This window comes from Misgurnus anguillicaudatus, chromosome 7 (genome assembly GCF_027580225.2).
Source record: "Misgurnus anguillicaudatus chromosome 7, ASM2758022v2, whole genome shotgun sequence".
Lineage (NCBI taxonomy): Eukaryota > Metazoa > Chordata > Actinopteri > Cypriniformes > Cobitidae > Misgurnus > Misgurnus anguillicaudatus.
The window spans coordinates 7247478-7268531 of record NC_073343.2 but is presented as its reverse complement, the minus strand read 5'-3'; the positions used below and the strand labels follow the sequence as shown (position 1 = coordinate 7268531).

The 21054-nt window shown below is 42.3% G+C and overlaps 1 protein-coding gene across 1 annotated transcript in view; it reads left to right on the top strand.

The window, feature by feature from the left end:
- shtn1 (shootin 1) overlaps window positions 1–21054 on the top strand; it is a 55340-nt gene that overhangs the window by 1374 nt on the left and 32912 nt on the right. The window contains exons 2-4 of the mRNA XM_055172733.2: window positions 354–406; window positions 609–669; window positions 13000–13094. Of these exons, the coding sequence (XP_055028708.2) occupies window positions 354–406; window positions 609–669; window positions 13000–13094 (209 nt within the window). The remainder of the gene's footprint in view (window positions 1–353; window positions 407–608; window positions 670–12999; window positions 13095–21054) is intronic.

Genomic DNA, 21054 nt, shown 5'->3' with positions numbered 1-21054 from the left:
AAAATATACTGATCATATCTTTTGCAATGTGTAAAATTACACTTCAGTTTATGTATGTTGAAACTAAATTGGCTATATGTAAATAGTTAGGTGACATTATATGCAAAGTGTCTCTCCTTCTCTATTTGTAGCCTAATTGTTTATTTTTGCACTTCAACATTAGTATTTTAGTGTTTATAGAGTGGAAATTAGTATAAGTTTCCATGAGCAATTGTCACACCGTACATGAGTTGTGTTTGTGGTTAAAGGTTCCCTTTTGGTTGGATCTCCCTCAGATTTTACTGTAGCTGATATAGTAAATTTCTTTAGAACCTTCTGAAAAATGTTTAACTGGCATCCATGTGTTTCTGCAGTAATCCGTCAGTATGAAAGTCTCCAAAAAGAGTATAAGAAAATCAAAAAGGAGGTAAGTTTTGTTGTCACTCATGCTAACCTTTTATCCTTATTTTTTGTTTTTTGTATGTCACCAAAGCCCATCTGTGTGTGTTAAGGTTTTAGAGGATGTCTTGCCTTTTAATAACATAATAATACTTTTTGCAGAACATACTATATTGTGCCCACTAAACTTAAATCATTAAAGTGATTTTTTGAATACTTTTTTGTTTCAGTGTAAACAAATGCAAGATGAAAGAGATGAGGCCCTACGGAAGCTAAGTGAATTTGAAAAAGGTTGGTGTGATTATATTTTATATTTATCTAATTCAGTTCTCTGTTTTGCTTAATGTATATCACATGGTGTATCCTTTGTAGTACACTAAAACAATAGTTTATTGTATTGTCAGTTGAAATTGAAATATGTGTTATGATTTACTATATAAAGATCATTTTCATTTCTCTGGTAAATACTGGCTGTGTGCTTTGCTCTTTTGGACTTTGGATGGCAGAATAAGACATATAGACACACCCTTGGGCTACAATAAGAAAACGTTTTCCAACAAGAACTCCCAGTTTTTTTAATGATCTTTGTTGTATACCAGAGAAAATATGTATTGCTCAAAGCTTGCTTTTTCAGAAGAGGGGTCTGTACTCAAATGTTTATTATAAAATAAAAAAACATATAAGTAAAGATGAATTAGATAAACATTAAGTCTAAAAAAATAGTATATTAAGCTCACATAATTAAGTTCTGGGAAAATTATGTGCTAAATGTTTGAGTTCATAACAGGGATGTCAATTTATGCAATTTCCCATATTCTATGATTATTTAAATTAAAGGTGTAGTGGAGGATTTTCTCGAATTTAAGAAAAGAACCGCCTTCTCCACTTTTTAAAAAAAAATGCAATTGCGCAACACTCCTGATTGACAACTACAAGGACCAATAGTCTTGATGATCCACCCGGAAAAAGAAAATCCTCCGCAATACCTTTAACGATCAATCAATCGAATAATCGTTAACAGTAATAGTGCAATAAGCCTTTACAGCAGTGGCATATAGCCAATGACATAAAGTGTGCGTAAAACGCCAGTTTCCTCACGCGAATTAAAAGATTTTATTTTGTCTAAATAACGCTGGTTACGAATGCAACCGCGGTTCCACGAATAGTGGAAGACCGCCAGAGGCATAAACAGAGTGGAAACACCATGCGCCCGCGCATTGGTTACGAGAACTTATTGATTGGTTGTCATCCTATGACCTCATGACCCATATAAAAACCCATCACAACGTCATGAACCCCCTCAATGGCCACTCCCGCCAGACCGAGTGACCAAAGACTCTGGCGGTCTTCCACCATTCATAGAACCACGGCTACATTCGCAACCAGCGTTCCATTTCATAGCTCCAGACCGCCAGAGGCATAAACAGAGTGGAAGACTGATACCACCAAGTCACGAGGAATGTAATAAAGACATTAGACAGAATAAACTCAACATCTTTATTAACAAATATACAAACAAAAATCACATCACACTGAACCAGGCAGTATGGCAGAAGAGACAGGCGGTAGTGAAACCACATTTAGTCTGTAAAACCTTGAAAAAGTGCACGGCGACGACCAAGTTGCCGCGGAACAAATGTCAGCAATAGAGATCCCCTTCAATGCAGCCCAAGAAGTTGCAACACTGCGCGTCGAATGACATCTCACAGAATTTGGAGCAGACTTGCCCATTGCACTGTAAGCACCACTAATGGCCTCTGTGACCCAGTGTGCCAATCTTTGTCTCGACAGGGCCGCCCCCTTCCGACACGCACCAAAACGAACAAACAACTGATCCCGTTGTGCGCCACGGAGCGGTCACTTCAACATAGCGCCGCAAAGAACGTACCGGGCATAGCATCCGTCGAGAAGCGTCCGTAGGTTGAAACGCTGATAGAGACCATGGTTGGTTGATGAACTGAGGAGTCAACACTTTAGGCAGTAAAGACAGGATTAGGCCAAAGCGTGACCAGGTTAAAGTCAGGACCCCATCTCAAACAATGAGCACTCACAGAAAGGGCATGCAGTTCACTGACCCTTTTTGCAGAAGTTATGGCCAACAAGAAAGCGGTCTTAACCGAAAGCCACTTAAGCTCGGCATGTTCCAAGGGTTCAAACGGCGGTAAGCATAGGCCATCCAAAACGATATTTAAGTCCCAAGGGGCAAAGTCTAGCCGCGCACGGGGATGTAGACGCCTTGCGCCTTTGAGAAAAGCCACCACTAAAGCGTGCGGGCCCAAGGAAACACCATCCACTGGAGTCCGATAAGCTGAAAGTGCAGCAACATAAACTCTCAGCGTAGCTGGGGAACGCCCATCGTCTAAGAGCGTTTGTAGGAATTCAAGAATGGCAGAAATAGAACAGCCATAGGGGTCCAGCGCTCTTTCCGTACACCAAGTGACAAACAGCTTCCATCTGTTGTCGTACATCGTCCTAGTGGATAATGCACGAGCATTCAGGACAGTGTGTTTGACCCTGTCTGAACAGGCCAAGACTTCCCGACTCCTCCCAGCGGCCAAACCCAGAGTTTCAGCCTCTCCGGGCAGGGGTGCCACAAGGAGCCCTCCATCTGGGACAGCAAGTCCCTCCTCGGGGGCAGCGGTCTGGTCTGTCCCATCGTGAGAGCCAGAAGCAGATGAAACCATGGCATGCTCGGCCATTTGGGAGCAATCAGAAGTACCCTGTGTCTTTTCTCCCGGACCCGACTGAGTACCGCCCAGATCAAAGCTGTCGGTGGAAAAGCATACAGCACTGAGTCCGGCCATTCGTGAGCCAGGGCGTCTCTGCCCAGAGATCCGTGCTCCGTCCGTTCCGAGAACCACAGAGGACAATGAGTCGTGTCTCTGGAGGCGAACAGATCCACTGTCGCCTTGCCGTATGTATTCCAAATCCTTTGCACAACCTCTTTGTGCAGTTGCCAGTCCGTCGGCCTCGGTCCTCCCCGAGACAGCGAATCTGCTGCAATGTTGAGGCGGCCGGGGACGTGCGTCGCCCGCAGGGAAAGAAGACGCGGCTCTGCCCAAGTCAGGAGTTTCTGTGTCAGGCGCAGAGAAGGCAGTGATCTCGTGCCGCCCTGGTGATTTATATGGAACACTACCGACGTGTTGTCCGTCCTGACCAGAACATGCTTTCCCATCAGAACAGTTTCGAAGTGCTTGAGTGTCAGGAGAACCGCTTGTAGCTCTAGAACATTGATGTGACACCTCAGTAGATGCGGCTCCCACAGGCCGTTCACACCTTGATGTTGCCACACGCCGCCCCAGCCTGAAAGGGAGGCGTCCGTCGTGACCACCTCTCTGCGTGACGGGGGTGGACCCATCTGGACACCCGACCGTAGAAAATCGTCCTGCCGCCACCGGGCAAGGGAAAGATGACCGGACCCCGAGATTCGTACAAGTGTTCGACGGTTGCGGACTGCTGATAGGCGGAGAGCGATCAGCCATCGCTGAAAAGGGCGTAGGTGAAGCAGACCCAAGCGGATCACTGTGGACGCTGCAGTGAGCAGACCCGCCAGTCTCAGCAGACGAATGTAAGGTATCCGGCGTCCCAAGCGGACACCCTGTAGGTTGTGGTGTATCACCGACCTCCTGGCATCGGTAAGAGAGGCTCGCATCGTCCGTGAGTCCAGATGCATGCCCAAGAAGTGCACTGACTGTGTAGGAGTGAGGTGGCATTTCTCCCAGTTGACACTGAAGCCCAGTGCTTCGATATGTCTCAGCAGGCGGTCGGTGTCGGCCACAGCCTGCTCCGGTGTGGCTGCACACAATAGCCAGTCGTCCAAGTGAGGAAGTACAAACACACCGTTCTGTTGCAGGGGCTCTAAGGCAATCTGCACACATTTTGTGAAAACACGGGGGGCCAGAGAGAGCCCGAATGGAAGGACCTTGAACTGGTAGGTCTTGTGTAGAAAGCTGAACCTTAGGAACTGTCTGTGCTCCACTGCAATGGGCACATGAAAATAGGCATCTTTCAGGTCCACGGGAACGAACCACACACCTGGAACAACGGCTCGAATTACATCGGCCGTGCGCAACATGCGGAACGGTAGGCGTTTTAAAAACCTGTTTAGGCGCCTTAAATCCAGGATGGGTCTGAACCCTCCATCCTTTTTTGGAACTAGAAAGTAGCGGGAATAGAAACCTCCCGGACACAGCAGAGGGTTTACCTCCTCTATGGCATTCCTCTGCATTAAACTTTGAACCTCCGCGATAAGGGTGAGGCGTTGTCGTTCGTCTGAAACCGACGTGTGACAAACTCGGGTGTAAGAGGGAGGCCGACGGCGAAACTGTAGTCTGTAACCCTTCTCGAGAGTCTCGAGAAGCCAGGCGTTGGATGTTATGTCTCTCCAGCACCACATTTGAGATGCGGAAAAACCCGTCGCCGTCGACCCGAGTCCGTCAGCGGCGCCTAGCCGGAAATTCTGAAGGCTTGGGGGGGCGCTGATATGGTGGTTGCCTCATCGGCATAGGGTGTGAGTGTGTACCCGCAGTGCTACGGTGTAGCGGAGGGGCAGGGCGATTGTGTCGACCACGAGAGAAGCGGTTGGAAGACCCAACAGGTCCACGTTGCGAAGTGGGGGCCAGACGAGGCGGACGTATGGCCGGTTGCGGATCCTTAAATTGTGTGCGTCGTTCCACATGATGCGAACGGGACTCCGACACACGCACCCGTCGTTCTAGAGCTTCCTGAGCAGCCGGTCCGAACAAATGACCCGGTGTCAAGGGTAGCTGCCGTAGATTATTACGACAGACCTCTGGTAAGGGAGATTGGGCTAACCAAACTTGGCGTCGCATGTATGCAAGGAGGCCCAGGGCTCTCCCGCAGTCACCGGCTATAGCGCCAAGAGCCTGGAGAGAGGCGTCCATTAAGCTAGCCACTGTGTCATCATGGTTAGCGAAATCCAGGGACGAGTGTAACGCCAAAAGCAAATGCCCCATTGAGTTGCCAATACGCCCCAGTCTGGCCACTGTGTTATATGTTTTGACCAGTACGTCGTCCGTACGTCTGCACTCTTTGTTAGGACAGCGTACATCCTGTCGCAGGGCTTCATCTGGCGAGACGATGAGAGAAGCCACACAGGGCTCCAAAGACGGCATCGAACCGAGGCCTACTGTGTCAGGTGCGGACATGTCTGCCAGCATGCGGGTAACACGGTCAGGTCGAAACGACAACGCTGATTGAAAAGCAGCTGATACTACCTCCGTAAAATCTTTGCAGTGTGGCAGACGTGCATCCTTTACCCCGGGTACCGGGCGGCACAACATGTTGGTTGGACCTGCAGACGCCGCTGGGACATCCAGCTCCAGTTTCGCCAACGCACTCTTTAAGGTGTCACGTAAAGAGAGTGCTGCGGAGGACGCCTCACTTCGCGTCCCCGGTTCGCTGCCACTGGCCGAGGGGAGCGGAGAAGACTGGGCAGGTGGCAACATAGCGTCGGACATAGGCTGACTAAAAGACTCACTGAAGAGCGAATTCGTTGCTGCCACAGATACGGCGTCGCACCCATCAACATCCGTTGACAGAAAATGTGAGCGATCAGTAGCGTCGGCTTGAGCGGTACATTCCCTCACCTCCGTGTGGCATTCGTTAACCGCTGAAGCAGCTGATCCGGCCAACAATGATTGTATCTGTTGCACCGTAGCAGTCAGCTCGTCCATGCGTTTCGCCAGCGTAGATGACGACTTTTTTTTAGTTTCGGTTGTCCGCCGCCGTCATCGTGGTGCTTGCGTTTACGTTTACTTTGGTCCGTCGGAGCACACGTGACCCGATTTCCCGATGTAGGCGAACAAACGTTGAACAGACGTTGTTGGCGCAGCTCGACAGGCATAATACTGCATTCCGGGCAGGGGTTAGACAACGCGTCCTGCAGATGTTCTTTACCCAGGCACGATGGGCAGCGGTCATGTCCGTCCAGCATGTCCATCGCGGTGAGGCACTGCGAGCAAGACGCATGCTCCATGGCAACCGTTCCACAAAGCGATCCGCCGAACGCGTGATACAGGTGCGTCGAGCAAAGCTATCAAGCGGGCGTAGTAACGTCGCACGAGGGAACCCGGGGAAACCGCAGGTACTCGATGCGAGAGGTTAAGATGTTAGGCGAGGGAACCCTGGTAAACCAATAGGTAGTCGCCGTCAATGCAGCCGCAAGAAGATCGACACGGTTTACCTGTCCGGTGTCAAATATCCTGTCGTGTGGCCCGCGCGAGAGAACCTTGTAAAACCAAGGGGTACTCGCTGGAAGACGCGACTCCGTTAGCGATCCAACAATAGAGTAATGCAATAATCCAAATCCAAAGAATCCAACTCAAAACCAATCCAGTTGCTAACAGCTAAGTGGGGAGCGAATCGCCAGCCCAATAAGCTGCACACAGAACGAAGTTCTCACCAAGCGAGAATGACAAAGAGAAAGTTCATGACGTTGTGATAGGTTTTTATATGGGTCATGAGGTCATAGGATGACAACCAATCAATAAGTTCTCGTAACCAATGCGCGAGCGCATGATATTTCCACTCTGTTTATGCCTCTGGCGGTCTGGAGCTATGAAATAGAACATGCTTAGTGGGATTGTAAAATGAGTCAATGTAGTTAGTGTTTTGATAAAAATCATCAATTTAATCTCGTAATGAAATATAATGATAAACAAGCGGCTGTCGCGGTCGCACGTAACTTCCGCTAAACTCCGCTAAGAATAAATAACAACAAAGTTCTTTAAACGTAGTTTATTTATATAACAAGCAAAAAACAACAACACATAGATTACCTAGGAAACCAAAACATTTGTTATTTTCGACGACGCATTTGTTCAAGAGATCAGTTTAGCAACTAGTCAGACCATTAAAAAAACGAAACCGAAAGTAAGGTTCGGATCCAGACGTGTATCACGTATGTCCGATGAAACTGTCTATTGCAACGTTACTATGCTAATCTTGCAGGCTTCCCTGAAGAGGGTCTTTGCTTTCAGTATCCTAAAAGTATTTGCATTTTTTGTATCGGACCCTGTCAGATCTACTGTGGATGCCATTTCGTTGGGTTAGCAGCCAGTCTCGTATCGCATGATGTTAAAAAGCCCAGGTGTGTGTTTGGCATCGAGCATCATTGTGATCATGGCTAGTTTAACTGGTTTAATTTTTTTCACAGGCTATATGTGCTTTGCGCAGGTGGCGCACACACGTGCTTGCTTTTCGACAATCGTTAAGTTTTATTGATTTAATTTTTATCATCAATTAATCGAAGATTGATTAATTGTTAAAGGAACAGTATGTAGGATTGTGGCCAAAACTGGTATTGCAATAACAAAACTTGTGGCTCAAACTGGTACTGCAATCACACAGCTGGTGGCCAATACACAACATGACAACATAAACATCAGTTGAGGGCTGCAACTCCACTTTTTAAATGACAATATCCTGGCCATACCACTGTTGTCAGTGATATAAGTATTTGAAATGAAAATTATTTCTTAATGTCTAGTGACATATCAGGGCCATTTTATGATTAATTCATATACATTTCTTACATACTGTTCCTTTAACATCCCTAGTTCATAAAATCTATGACTTTTGACTGTCGACTCTGGTTTGTTGGATATCCAAGCACATTTTAAAATGTTAAATAGTCTGAAACTCTAAAGGAAAAACAAAAGATTACTTTAGTAAAGTTTTTTGTTTATTTTCATAGAACATATTTGAATAATTTTCCAATCTCTTTTTTGAATTTTCGATCTTATGTCTTGTCATTCCGATTGCTCTAAATCAAAACAAATGTAACTGCTGTCAAAATCGATATCACTTTTGAACCCAAACTGTGTTTTGGGTCTTTAAATTCATTCTGCCCAATCTTGTACATAATGCTAGGTAGGACAGTGATGTTTTGATGAATGCAGCAGATACCAAATTCACATGTCATGTATTCCCTGATGGCACTTCAGACGTGAGTGGAGCAATCAACAGGTCTCACTGTTAAAGACTGAAGTTTGGGGTCTCAGGTTTATTTCAAACGCGCACACACACCTGAGAGGAGGGGGGGGGGGGGTCGGGGGTGAAAAGAAGTGAAGCGACAGGTTTCAGTCTCAAACAAATCTTTATGTGGTCCCTCCCGAACGGGCACAGCCCACCAAATCACAGCACTTCACCTCTCTTGCGCATCTATACAATTGTCACTCTCTTTCTCTTCCAGCGAAACACGGAATTCAAACGCGTGAATTAAATTGCCAAAATTTTAAAAAGGACAACGGACGGCTGCCGGTGTCGGCGGAAAAAAATCCATTACATTCTCATTTTAATGCATGAAATAGGTCATTATTTGATAGAGAGGAGCGTGTGTTTTTGTGAATAATCTTGGCCTTTGCTCATGTTTCCTCAGCCATAAACACGTATTGTGTATGAGTTCCACTTAAATAGTGGCTGCAGCTTCTAGCAGAGCAGCTGCATATTAGGAGCTATTACGTGATTTCATAGCTCTTGGAAAATTGCTTCTATTCAGCGCAAAGCGACTGAGGAGAAGGTTGGGGGATAGGGGAGGTAGGGTGAGAGAGAGAGAGTGTGTGTGTAAGAGAGAGAGAGAAAAAGCCCCCAACACACAATCATGTCTTTTCAATTGAAGATGGCAAGGTTGATGACAACATGACCATTGTGTTCTAATGATAAGACCACAAAGGCATCTGCCCCCTCATCAAGCTCGGCGCTGTAGAAACAGCATCGCAGGCTCTAATTCACTTCTCCAACACGCCAGCCTGATAGCATTATACTCCACGTCCTCGCACGCGTAATCACTGTCTGTCTCGGAGAGAACACACACACAAGGAGCCGAGAAAAAGCGTGAACAGTGGAAGAAGAAAGAGATTTGAAGATGTAACGTTGATGGGGAGGCCAAAACTTACAATTAAAGCTGCCAAGCGTGACATTTGAAATCTCCCCCCCTTTCCCTACTGCTCCACAAACGCCTCACACTTAGCCCAGTTTATGGGTAGCAGCTATTACAATTAACCTGTCACTTAGTGCTAGTAGTACCAGCGACAGAGAGTCGAAAGATGGCGTGGATTGGGTAGTAAGTACTGTTTAATGAGTGACATGGAAGGGCTTATGACAGGAACTTGGATATCGCAGACACCGGCGTTCATCAAGTTTTAATTAGGTGTCATTGGGAGGCTGCGGCTGGCCGCGATGCCGCTAATTCCTGTTTTTGCCTCTCAACCACAATGTGTAATTAGTTAAGAGGCTGCGAGCTGGTCGGCGGCCAGTCGCTTGTGATTACGGACACAAATAAGGTAAGAGCTCCAGGCATTGAGAGTGTATGCCTGTATCGCCCTCCTCCGCTTTTAAAGATTGCATCTCATCAGTCCGGCCTCGCTCTGAATGCCAGAAGCCTGTACGTGTTGTCGGTCAACAAATAGACGTGTATTTTTTTCTTATTTGCATTCTGTTTTGTGAGTAATTTTGATGTTTTGAAAGTCATTAGAGAGGCTCTAAGGAGGTTCTTTCATTTGAAAGTGAACACAAAAAAGCAAATTAAAGATATAGCAGAAGATTTTCTTTTTTAGGGTGGATAATCAAGACTATTGGCCATCCCAGTTGTCAATCATTCTGGTATGTGCTCGTCCCTAGGTTCACTTTCTGCACATGCACACTTTCAGAGGTATATTGGCTTTTTTCCATTGCATAGTACCCCACGGCTTGGTTTCGGTCACCTCACTTTGGCTTGGTTAGCTTTTCCATTGAGTTTTGTAACACTTTTCAGTGGGAGGGATTATAGGCGTGTCGTTATATCTGTATCAAACAAGTGAGAGCCTTGTTGGAATGCTAAACATCCCCATACATTAATTTATCTCAGTCCGCCACAAAATCAAAATTGAACACCACAAAGATGTTTGCACATCGTGTTTATCACTATCTATGTATTATATTAGCCTGGTCCAACCAGACTCTCATTCATTTCATTTGTACAGAGAGTCTGGCCACGCTCCATTGCAAAGCGTTAATTCCGTTAAGGAGGGTCCTCTGTTGAAGTTTAAAACTATTGAATCTGCCCAGAGTCACTCTGAATCTGCCATAACCAATCGCTAACGTTTGGTCGTGACGTCTGGCGCACGATCTCAAGATTTTTGCCGGAGAAAACGAAACTCTACACAGCAGTCCCAGACGTTATTCTGAAGCGAAATGAAAATTAAGCGGAAGAACGTAGGAGGGCGGAGGCAGGCTAGTATTACATGACAGTTTCTGTACAAACACCGGTGGCGTCGTCAGTCGACGCGCTACGCTGAGCCTCATTTAAGTTGCATATACACATATAATGCCCACGTGCGTTGTAAATGTGCCGCTACAAATTGCAAGTCTGGAAAAAAACTGGTATGGTGTTTCTGGTTCTTAACCTGTGGATGTTATTCATCCCTACAAGGTTGAGTTTGAGAATTTATAGAAGAGCACAGAAGACAACATGTTTGCTCAAGACAGCGCAAGCTAGCACTAAGGTAAAGCTAATCTTTACATTATAGCGATGACGCTGGTATCAGCTCGGATCGCTTGGAACCCCAACCGAGGTGATACGAAAAAGTATCGGGTACTACTAACTGCACCCAATGGAAAAGCTCCCAAAAGTAAGCTGACCCGACCCAAACTAAACCAAACCAAACCGTGGGGTACTATGCAATGGAAAAGCGCCATATGTGTGGTGGGCTATGGTTTTAGCCATTCATTGAAGCTCGTGTTCTCACCATGTTTTTTTCAAAATGTCTGAGGGTCGCAAGAGAAAAAGTGTCTACGAATTGTATGACAAGAAGAGAAATGCCTCTGAAGAAAGAAACAAGACCAGAGTGTTTTTGGGAGAATATTTCACACGCTGGCATGCACTACAAGCACAAGTTGGGCTTCCCACTGATGCCTTAGTCGCAAAGTTTCTACTCGACAGCTAAAGTTTGTCATGCTATTTGGAGTCACTGCTAGTAAAAGTTGATGTAAGCTATGATTAGCGATGGTAGCCCTGGCACAAGTCTCAAACCGCACAAACATGGTAAACATCTCAATGTATGAGCCATGCCGGCAGCAACTTGTAAACAGGGCGAACAGAAGAACTAGGCTCGTGCACGCTCTCTCTCGTGCACACGTTTAATAGGTGCTCCCGCATGTGAATTTTTTTTAAAAAGTGGAGGGGCGGTTATTTTCAAAAATTCTGGAAAATCTTCCGCTATACCTTTAACTCAAACAGTAAGCTTGTTGGGACAAGCCTTACGGGGCATACACACCAAACGCGAATTCAACAATTTGCGCGAGTAGATAACATACAAATTCTATGCAAAGACACGAATAGACACTAAGTCGCGAGGGGAGCTGCGAAAGACGCCAATTGTGATTGCTGCAAAAACATGTGCTATGCACCTCAAAAGTGTCTTTGCGCAAGTTGAAAATATTCAATCAAGCTGAAAATTAGCATGACACAAATTAAATCCCGCGAAAAATCTAGAGTGAGCAATGCGAAGCTTTGCATTTGGTGGCATAATTGTAGTTGTCGTTGTAGTTGTGCGTAGGTCCTACGGTGTAGCCACGACGGCGAAGGTTCTGCGTCGGTTATCATTTATACTTTTGCGTCGTCGTCCGCAACGGTTTTTTTACCTGACGGGAGGGGTTCTGGTGGACCAATCACAGCACAGTCCGCGTAGATCTGACGCGCTGTAAAAAATTTTGTGAGTTGCACGTCAGGCAACGCAGAGCTACGCACATGCTACGGATAACCTACGGCGTAGCTACGGCATAGAGCTTACGCACGACTATAAATCGGGCTTAAGGGTTCAGTATGAAGGGCACCATCAGGGTTGCCAGGTCTGCATAACAGACTGAGTTCGTAAATAAGATCATGTCTGAAGATAGACAGCAGATCACTTCAACCCGCGAACAAAAAACAACCCACGCAATTGCAGCAAATACAATTCAAAAGTAGCCTATTTCTGCTGGAAAACTGTGGACTTGGCAACAATTGGCAGCGTTGACCAGGCAGACAGAGGATAATACAAACAAACAGTTTGAACTTTGTCTGAACATAAGAGATTCAGAGAGGCAAACATCTTGACAAATAAAACTGGCATTTTAGCTTTATGAAATGTATATTCGTAATTTGGTTCAAACATCTGATAGCTTTATTTAAAATCTTATTGTTAATGCTGTTTATTGTTATTCTTTATTTTGTCCATTTTAATCTATTAAAATGAGGTTATGAAACGCAAAAATAGCTCTTTAAGCAGTTTTAGATAAAGTACTAGATGTGACACTATTAAGACATGTCATATCAACTACCCAAACACCTCAGTAAGTGTTATGACCACCTCATATAACTACAGCTGTTTCATGTTCCCAGTCATTTAGTTCAAATGGAGCCCATTGAGTGTAAGAGCCACTAAAGAGCTGTTGTAAGATTCAGTTCTCTGGATAGAGTAATTGTATGATGTTGTGACCTTGTCTGTCAACATCATGATAGGTTTTAATGTGCTGACTACAGAACTCCAGTGTGTGGATGACCTGTTGTGTGGTTTTCTGTTGTGACAACTGTGGTGTTTGCATGCATCAAACATCAAATTATGCTATGTTTGTCATCAGTGTCTCACAAAGTGATTGAGGAGGTGAACAACATTCAGGAGAGCCTCGAGATTGAGAAGACCTGCAGAGAGAGCGTAGAAGCTTTGGCCTCCAAGGTAAGTAACCACAACTAGGTTAGGATTATCTGTTTTGTTTCCTTTTATTGCTTTATTCAGTTTCAATTGATTCACTACTGTTGAATTTTACATTTGATTCTTTTGGATCAGTTTTCGTTGATTCTCATCTGTTATATTTTACTTGATTCTGTTGGGTTCTGTTTCATCTGATTCTTTTGCTTAGTTTAGTTTCAGTTGATTCTCTTCTGTTTTGTTGTGCTGTGTTTTATTTGATTTAGCTTTTTCAGTTTTGTTCTCTTCTGTTTCATTTAATTCTCTGTTACCTCTTTTCCACCGGGGCTGACTCCAGTGCTGAAACTCAATTTTCAACCGTGCTGAGCACTCCCACACAAAAAAGCCCTGGCCCCGTGCCCTTATCCTGGTTCTGAATCAGCCCTAAAATCTTGCTGGACTCAAACCAGAGAACCTGTGACATCAGTGGGCGGAGCTTCCACTACAGTCTGCAGTTTGAAGGGTGCCATTTTTAGAAGCGTCAAAGTTTATACAAATAACTACTCATATAAAAGAGTTTTAGACGCATTATTGCTTATTTTTATGTCACAGGTAGTAATGGGACAGTATGAAAATTTCATATTATGATTATAGTGACCAAAGTTAACACGGTTATCAGTATTATCATGGTTTTGTTAAAATGAAATGGAAATGTTCAAAAAGAACTGATACAAACACACTGAAAACATTTGAACAAGTTTTATTTTTGAAAATCACAATTTAATATTTTATGTCCCTGAAATTATTTCTGTGGTAAAAAAAATAAATAAATCAGTCTAATACGTTTACCGTGAATGAATACAATACATTATATCCCTTAAATGCCGCCTTGTGCAAAAAACGATGTTGCATGTGCGCGCCTGTGTCAAACTGATTCTGTCTGGACAGAATTTATCGCAAGTTTTCATAATCACGGTAATCAAACATGGTTGTAATGATAATAAAATTTTAAACGATACATTTATCAGACATTTTATTGTGGTTAATCGTGAAACCAGTTATTGTCCCATCCCTAGTCACAGGAGGCACAATGATAGTATGCAGTGCCTGAAAATAGTCCCCTTGGTAACTTTCAATAGCAGGGGACTATTTTCGGGCACTGCGTAATATCATTGCGCCTCCTGCAGCCATGTTATGGCAGCAAAGACCTTGATTATTACACCAGAATGAGAGTTTAGTTCCTAGCCATATCTGCCTAGAAAATCACAACTTTTAATTTTCTGTTGGTCTTAGTACAAGATGAAACTACAGAAGAGTCAAGTTTTAAATAGGAAAAAAATATTGAAACTCTTTGGTCATTTTTGAGCATGATGCTAATGGTCTAATCAGGTTCTATGGATTATGCTAAGATATGCTAAAAGTGGTAAAGCCAGAGCCGGAGATCAGCTGAATGGATTCCAAAACGGTAAAAATCAAATGTTTAACTCTAGGGGAGCTGGAAAATGAGCATATTTTATTTATTTCCCTTTAAAGATTTGAATGGTTAATGGCATATTAATTTGTATTTAAACATAATATATTATATTATAAAAGTTTTCAAACAAACACCTAGGCTATAAATCAGTGTTTCTCAAACTTTTTCAGCCCAAGGACCACTTTATCTTCCAATTTTTTTCTGAGGACCACCTAACAGAATCCCACTCTAACACTCCCCCAAAAAACAACAAAATAGGAAGGATAAGTTAAGTTTAAGTTTAATATGCAACTGTTTCAAGTCAAAAACAATTTTTTAAAAACAAATGCAATGCTATGTTCAGAAATTATTATATGAATTTTATTTCATTTGAAAAAGTAAAGGTGAAATGAGTTGCAGCTTAATATGAACAACAAACTGCACATGTGAAAAAAATGCAATTAAACATACTATAACAGCCTAGGTCCCACTTAATGTCATTCCAAACAGCCATTAGATTAAAACTGAGGTGGTGGGTATATGAAGTCTATGGTTGTAACTATGGTAACAATAAAATACTGAAAAAAATGTTCCCCTTAATGTCCAAAATCACAGAAATTACAGGGATTTTACACATGAAACCAAAACTAGTACATAACAACACTAATAGATCTGTGAATTTTAGCTGCTTTCAGTTGACGCTTGATCTTTTATTTTGACTCCTCTTTGGTTTAGCAAACCGATCCATTTTTACGTTATTAAAACAGAAAGGCAAGAACTGATATATCCCAGTTTCGCAAGTGCATTAAAAAGCCATTTAAATAAGTGACGATTGTATAAGCACTTGCCTAGGTCATCTTTTGGCGGACCACTGGGGGGGTTTGGACCACACTTTGAGAATTACGGCTATAAATAAATATAAGGAAGAAATAATAGAAAACAGGAAAATAATTAAATATTTAATAAATGGTTTTATATAGAATACACGATAGTATTGCTTTTATATGTACTTTAGCGATTCATACTGTAAAAATAATTGATTTACCAATAAAGAACAATACATATACATTACATACATGCACATTTATCAGTAGCCAAGCCATTTAAACTTTTAATTTATTTAAAAAATAAACATAACGCGATAAAAACACTACAAGAAACATTACACTAAAGGGAAACATAGGGGAAACAGACTTTGACAGAACACGGGATCCATAAAAATCACAGTTTAACGCTAAAACACTTCACACTTCAAAAAAACGTAATCTCTGTTTGCAAACACGCAAATGGTCTATAAGCTGCTTGCACAAATTAATAAGAGGCTCTTATTTTTTGAGGACAGTCTAAAAATATGTTACCAAACAAAATTCTATGATGGTTTATTTGTATGTATATTTTTTTTTTAAAGCAAAGTACAGAACAGAATATAGAACATCAACAGATCTTTTATTAATGTTCATAATAATTACTTAGTTTTTTGGGGGCAAATGTATTATGTTTTGAATGAAAAAAAGCAAAGAATTTCACAACAGAGTACTTGTGCCCTTATAATGCATAAGTGGCGAAGTAATAATATAACATGTAACTTCAAAAAACAACGCAAAGTCATAAAACACACAGCGGTATAATAATATAACCCTCCACGATTCTGCAAGCTGGTGACGTAATGCATTCAGCTCTTGTTTTGGTCAAATGTGAGCCGTTACTGAGGTCCGGCTCAGCTTTGATGCTGACACGGAGCCAGCCCCGATGAAAAGAGTATGTGTCCTTACATTCTTTCATTTGATTATATTCTGTTTTCTTATCATTTCCTTAGTTTTTTATGTTTCAGTCAGTTCTGCTCTACTATTCTCAGAAAAAATACCTATATGTATGTTTTTGCTAATGGTTTATATGGAAAATGGGTCAACATTCATCATCCCTGCATTTATTTCCTCCTCCATGCTGAGCAAAGTAGCCCCACACACAATTGTTTCCACATGGACATTCATTCCATTTGGTTCATGCGAAAGTCAATCTTAATACTCAGTCTCACACTTGTATTGCTGCATTGCCATGTTTACCATCTGCCCACCTTACTGGACCCGTTCACTGCAGAAGTATTCTATTTCTAAAGCTCAGTTTAGTTGGACTCGGATCTGGCGTTCAGCCTTAGTCGGGTTTGAGTGAAGTGGCATGTTCTCTGAGCTCTCAGCAGGTAAATGGATCTTTAAAAGCCAAGGTGTGAAGCAGATTGGTGGCAGCGATTACCGACTCATTGCTGCCTCTCTGATGGATGAATCAACTTTCTTCTGCTATCTGTCGGTGATGAGCGCTGATCACCACACACAGAGATAGAAATAAGAGAACAGTAGTGTAGAAAAGAATCAAAGACGCAGATAAATGAGATAAAAGAAGGTGGTGAGAACATTGTCTTTACATCGCAAAAGGAAGCTGTGCTTTAGAAGCAGGTGTCGTGTGTTGTGAATTTTGTAGTTTGTTAAAAGAAGACATTTCAGTGTGAAAACGAAAACCTCTTTTTATTGACATTTACTCATCTATTTGCTCTGGTGGTACAATGTAGACATTATTTTTGTCACTGTCCTTTGAAAATTGCCTCCTAGATTTCTAATAAAGTTCTGCTGTATTCTCTAAAGGTATACGTTTTGTCCTTGAAGTATGTGAAGCCATCACAGATGCTACTGTTGAAGAAGACCGCAGAGAGTTTCATTTGTACAGAGGAAATAGACTTACAGCTGTGCCGTTGTCTGCCTTAGTATTATATGTTGGATAAAAGCTCGATTTAACCAATCAGTGGTTTCCTGACATCCTTAAATGCATAGCCCATCTTGTGCTGTGTTTGCTGGTGGTCACAGTGCAATGAAGTGCACCGGCGCAGATGCCCTTTGTCCTGGTCGCTCTGTGCGCACCCCCACATCGAGCCCCTCTCGTGCCTACTGAACTGTGTACTAACAGCAGGAGGGTCCAGTAGGGTTTAGTCTCCACAGGTTTGCTCATCTTCCATCTGTCTCACATTAAGTTATCATCAGGCCACACAACTGGCTGAAGATGACGTTTTTGTCACTGGTTGTTTTAGGATATTTATTGTAGGGCAGGACACTTTGTCTTATATGTATTGTACAATAAAACTCTTTTGATATGAGTGTAATGCTTATGTGAGAAAGGCCATAGAAGGAAATGAGAGACAAGAAAATAGCTCGGCTATATTGCAAATCAGTTGCCAGGGACATCTGCCATGTTATATTCATTTAGTTTACTAGTGGTATACACTGACTAAAAATATAAACATTAATGGCATTAATCAAAACACTTACTTTGTCATATTAAGAACACGATCATTGCTGCTGTCATCCTTGGGGCGTCGTTGCTGAACTTTTTTCACAGAGATCAGCTGTAAAAAAAATTTGGCCCTGCACGATTTTCATTGACTTTGAGTAAAATAATGTAAAGTTTTTCATAAGATCCCCTGGGGTCAATGTGTTAGCATGACAAAAGCTTGATGCTGTTGGAAGAACAAGCAACAGCTGGCATTTTTCCTTTGCACGAGGGCCACTCACGTAAATTATTCAATTTTGATGTCTTTTGTTTCTTCCCCCGCCATAGAAAACCACCACAAGTTTATCCATGCCATCAAAATTACTATTTTGTTTTTGTTTGTTTCTTGATCACGAAGTACAAAGTAGATGAGTTAAACTAGGATTCTGTGTGTATTCAAATCACTGCCATTGTTGTTTACAGTGTGTGGAATGGTGCGCTGTGATTTGTCGAGGGGATTTATTGCATTCTGCAGAGGAGGACTAGTGTTTATCCAGTTTTTGGGGGAACAGGGAGAAAATATGACAGAATAACACAGCGGATATTGGATTTTGCGTAAAATAAAGAATTAACTTTTTAATACTGACCAGATACAATACTGATTTTGGTGGTAACATTTTTTTTTAAATGCCGTTTATCACGTTTTGGAACAAAACATATAGTATTCATATAGTACTATAGTAGTTCACTACTAGTAATTACTACACTGTTAATGTAAACTGGAGTATTTTTATTAGTGAATTGATAAACTGTATTATAGTATACATTAATTTTCACTATCATAAGTTTCAAACACTACAATAAATATGAATGTCACTTCAGTTTACTATAGTAAATCCTAAAGTATAGTATTTGTTCATTTGGGTTTAACCAACCCTATGTCATGGCAAATCATACATATTTTACAAGGTTGCTAATTCATATTTATTTAAACAACCACATTCTTACATTTTTGTACGATTGGCCTTAGCCCCTGTGACGTTGGGGTTAGGGGTGGGGTTTCATTTTGTTTTTTATGATAATTAAACGTTTTTGCATGATTAAAATTAGCCAACTCATAAAATATGTACAAATTCTCATGAAATCAGGCTGACCAATGAAAATCGATAGTCAGGTGCTATCATCTTAAGGGGGTCACAGCGGACGCGCAGCTCAGTGCCGCGCAGCGCCGTGTTAAGTCGCGTCTATGACAACTCGGAGGTATTGTAAACCGGACATGCACAAAAAAATAGCGCAAGCTTAGTCAGATAGCGTCTACTTCAAAATGCAACATATACGTTAGCAGCCAATGTTAATCGTTAATGATTTGAGACAAATATGATGTTATTTAATGTTAAACTATGGGAGTGGCGCTCTGTGGCGCGACAGGGATTTGAGCAACTTCTTGAGTCAAAGCTGGGCGCTGCGGACAGGGACCACCTGTCGGCGCCGGTGTGCGCATACCCATAGAAACTGTTTTTTTTTTTAGAACGGCACGGCGCTGAGCTGCGCGTCCGTTGTGCGCCCCCCTTTATAATGTTTATATCTTCTGGCCTTTGTCCTGAATTAGACTAACAGGATTAAACTATTAATGCAACATAATCTATACATTATCTCTGTATGTTCTTTCTGTGTTTCCTGTCATAGAAAAGCAGACAGTTAGCTTTTTCTTATTTGCAACTTCCATCAATTCACCAGCATTTCCTCATCTTTGTGTTTATGTCCCATTTTTATAATGTAGTATTGAATAAAAGCGATAAGGCACGTGATCAGTCAAGCTGAAGTCAACACAAGTGTGCAACCTTGAATGACTTTTAACTTTTTCTCAAAACATATTTGATTTGCATTTTAACCCACATGTTGGGTGATACAAAGCACCTTCACATTAAAAAGGTGAAGGCTACGTTGTGAAAATTATAGCATTGGCTCATCCCAAATTTACATTTAAATTAGCCCAAAAATGTTGGTTGGTATGATTGGAAAATGAGGAACGAAATTGTCTTGAATAGTCTCTGCTTTGATTTCAGCTGTTTGATATATTGTCTTTATCGGCTGTAATTTCACCTGCCAAAAGATCCCAAGGCTGGCAGAGCAAAAAAAGCGAAAAGAAAATCATAATCAATTTCTTAAACTCCGGAACGTTTTAAATTAAAAAGCAGTAATGGATGAGGGTTTGCGGGTGGTGGCAGTCAAATCAAAGTGCAATCCAAACACATGACATTTTGTTTTTGATGTGTGATCAGAGGAGATGAGGGGCTCGGCCACATCGTGACGCCAGTCTGATTTGTGCCACTGTGTAATTTCGCAGTGCCGCTCTCATCAAAGCCAGATGATTATGTGTGTGTATGTGCGTGTGTCCGTGCGTTTATCCCTGTATTATATGTTGTTGATTGCGTTTTTAAAAGATGCATTCAGAGGGAAGGACAGCGTCGGGAAATGGATTCACGTGCTGTGCGTCCTCACTTGGATGTCATTAATAAAGGGCTTGTTAAAGAGCGGGCATTTCATCCCTGCCTCGCTCTTTTCTCTCCCTCACCAGAATGTCATCCAGGACTAATTTGCATGCCTCCACCCCCATTGGCTCTCTGAGTTTCCATTAAGTGTCCTCCCTAATTAAAGTGTGAATGACCAGACTTAAATTACTTTAATTAGATGTTCCAAAAGGTAACATTTCTCCGATGCAGGTATGTACATGTGGAAAAGTAGGGAGTCTATGGCCGTCCCTGAAAGCGTGCCGTAATTATTTAGGAAAACAGGAGGGTCCGGTGCTGCTCCTGCATATGTGTAATGAAATGTCTATTATTTTGCCCTTGATTATTGCTCTTTTCGAGAGTGTTCATGCTGTGTGTTTCGATGCGTGTGATTGAGGGGAATTGCATAGGCGCCCTCTGGGGTTCCAGTGGGTTGGTCCGTCTACATGCTGCTGGTGTACTGATTTGATTTTCTCATATCTTTTCACTTCGAAGCAAACACAGAAAATCACCTGCTTGGGTTTTATATCATTTCATCGTGGTATTACAGTTGCCATTTTTATCGTTGATTATTCCTGATGACATTGCCCTCCATGGATTTACTCGCTTTCTCGTTTTTACATTGGATCTTTCTTCTGTTTTTCAGTAACAAGGTTGTATTTGTTAACAACTAGTTAATTGAACTATCAATGAACAATACTTCTACATCATTTATTAATCTTAGTTCATATTAATTTCAACATACATTTTTCAAATCAAACATTGAAACTGTTAACATTAGTTAATGCAA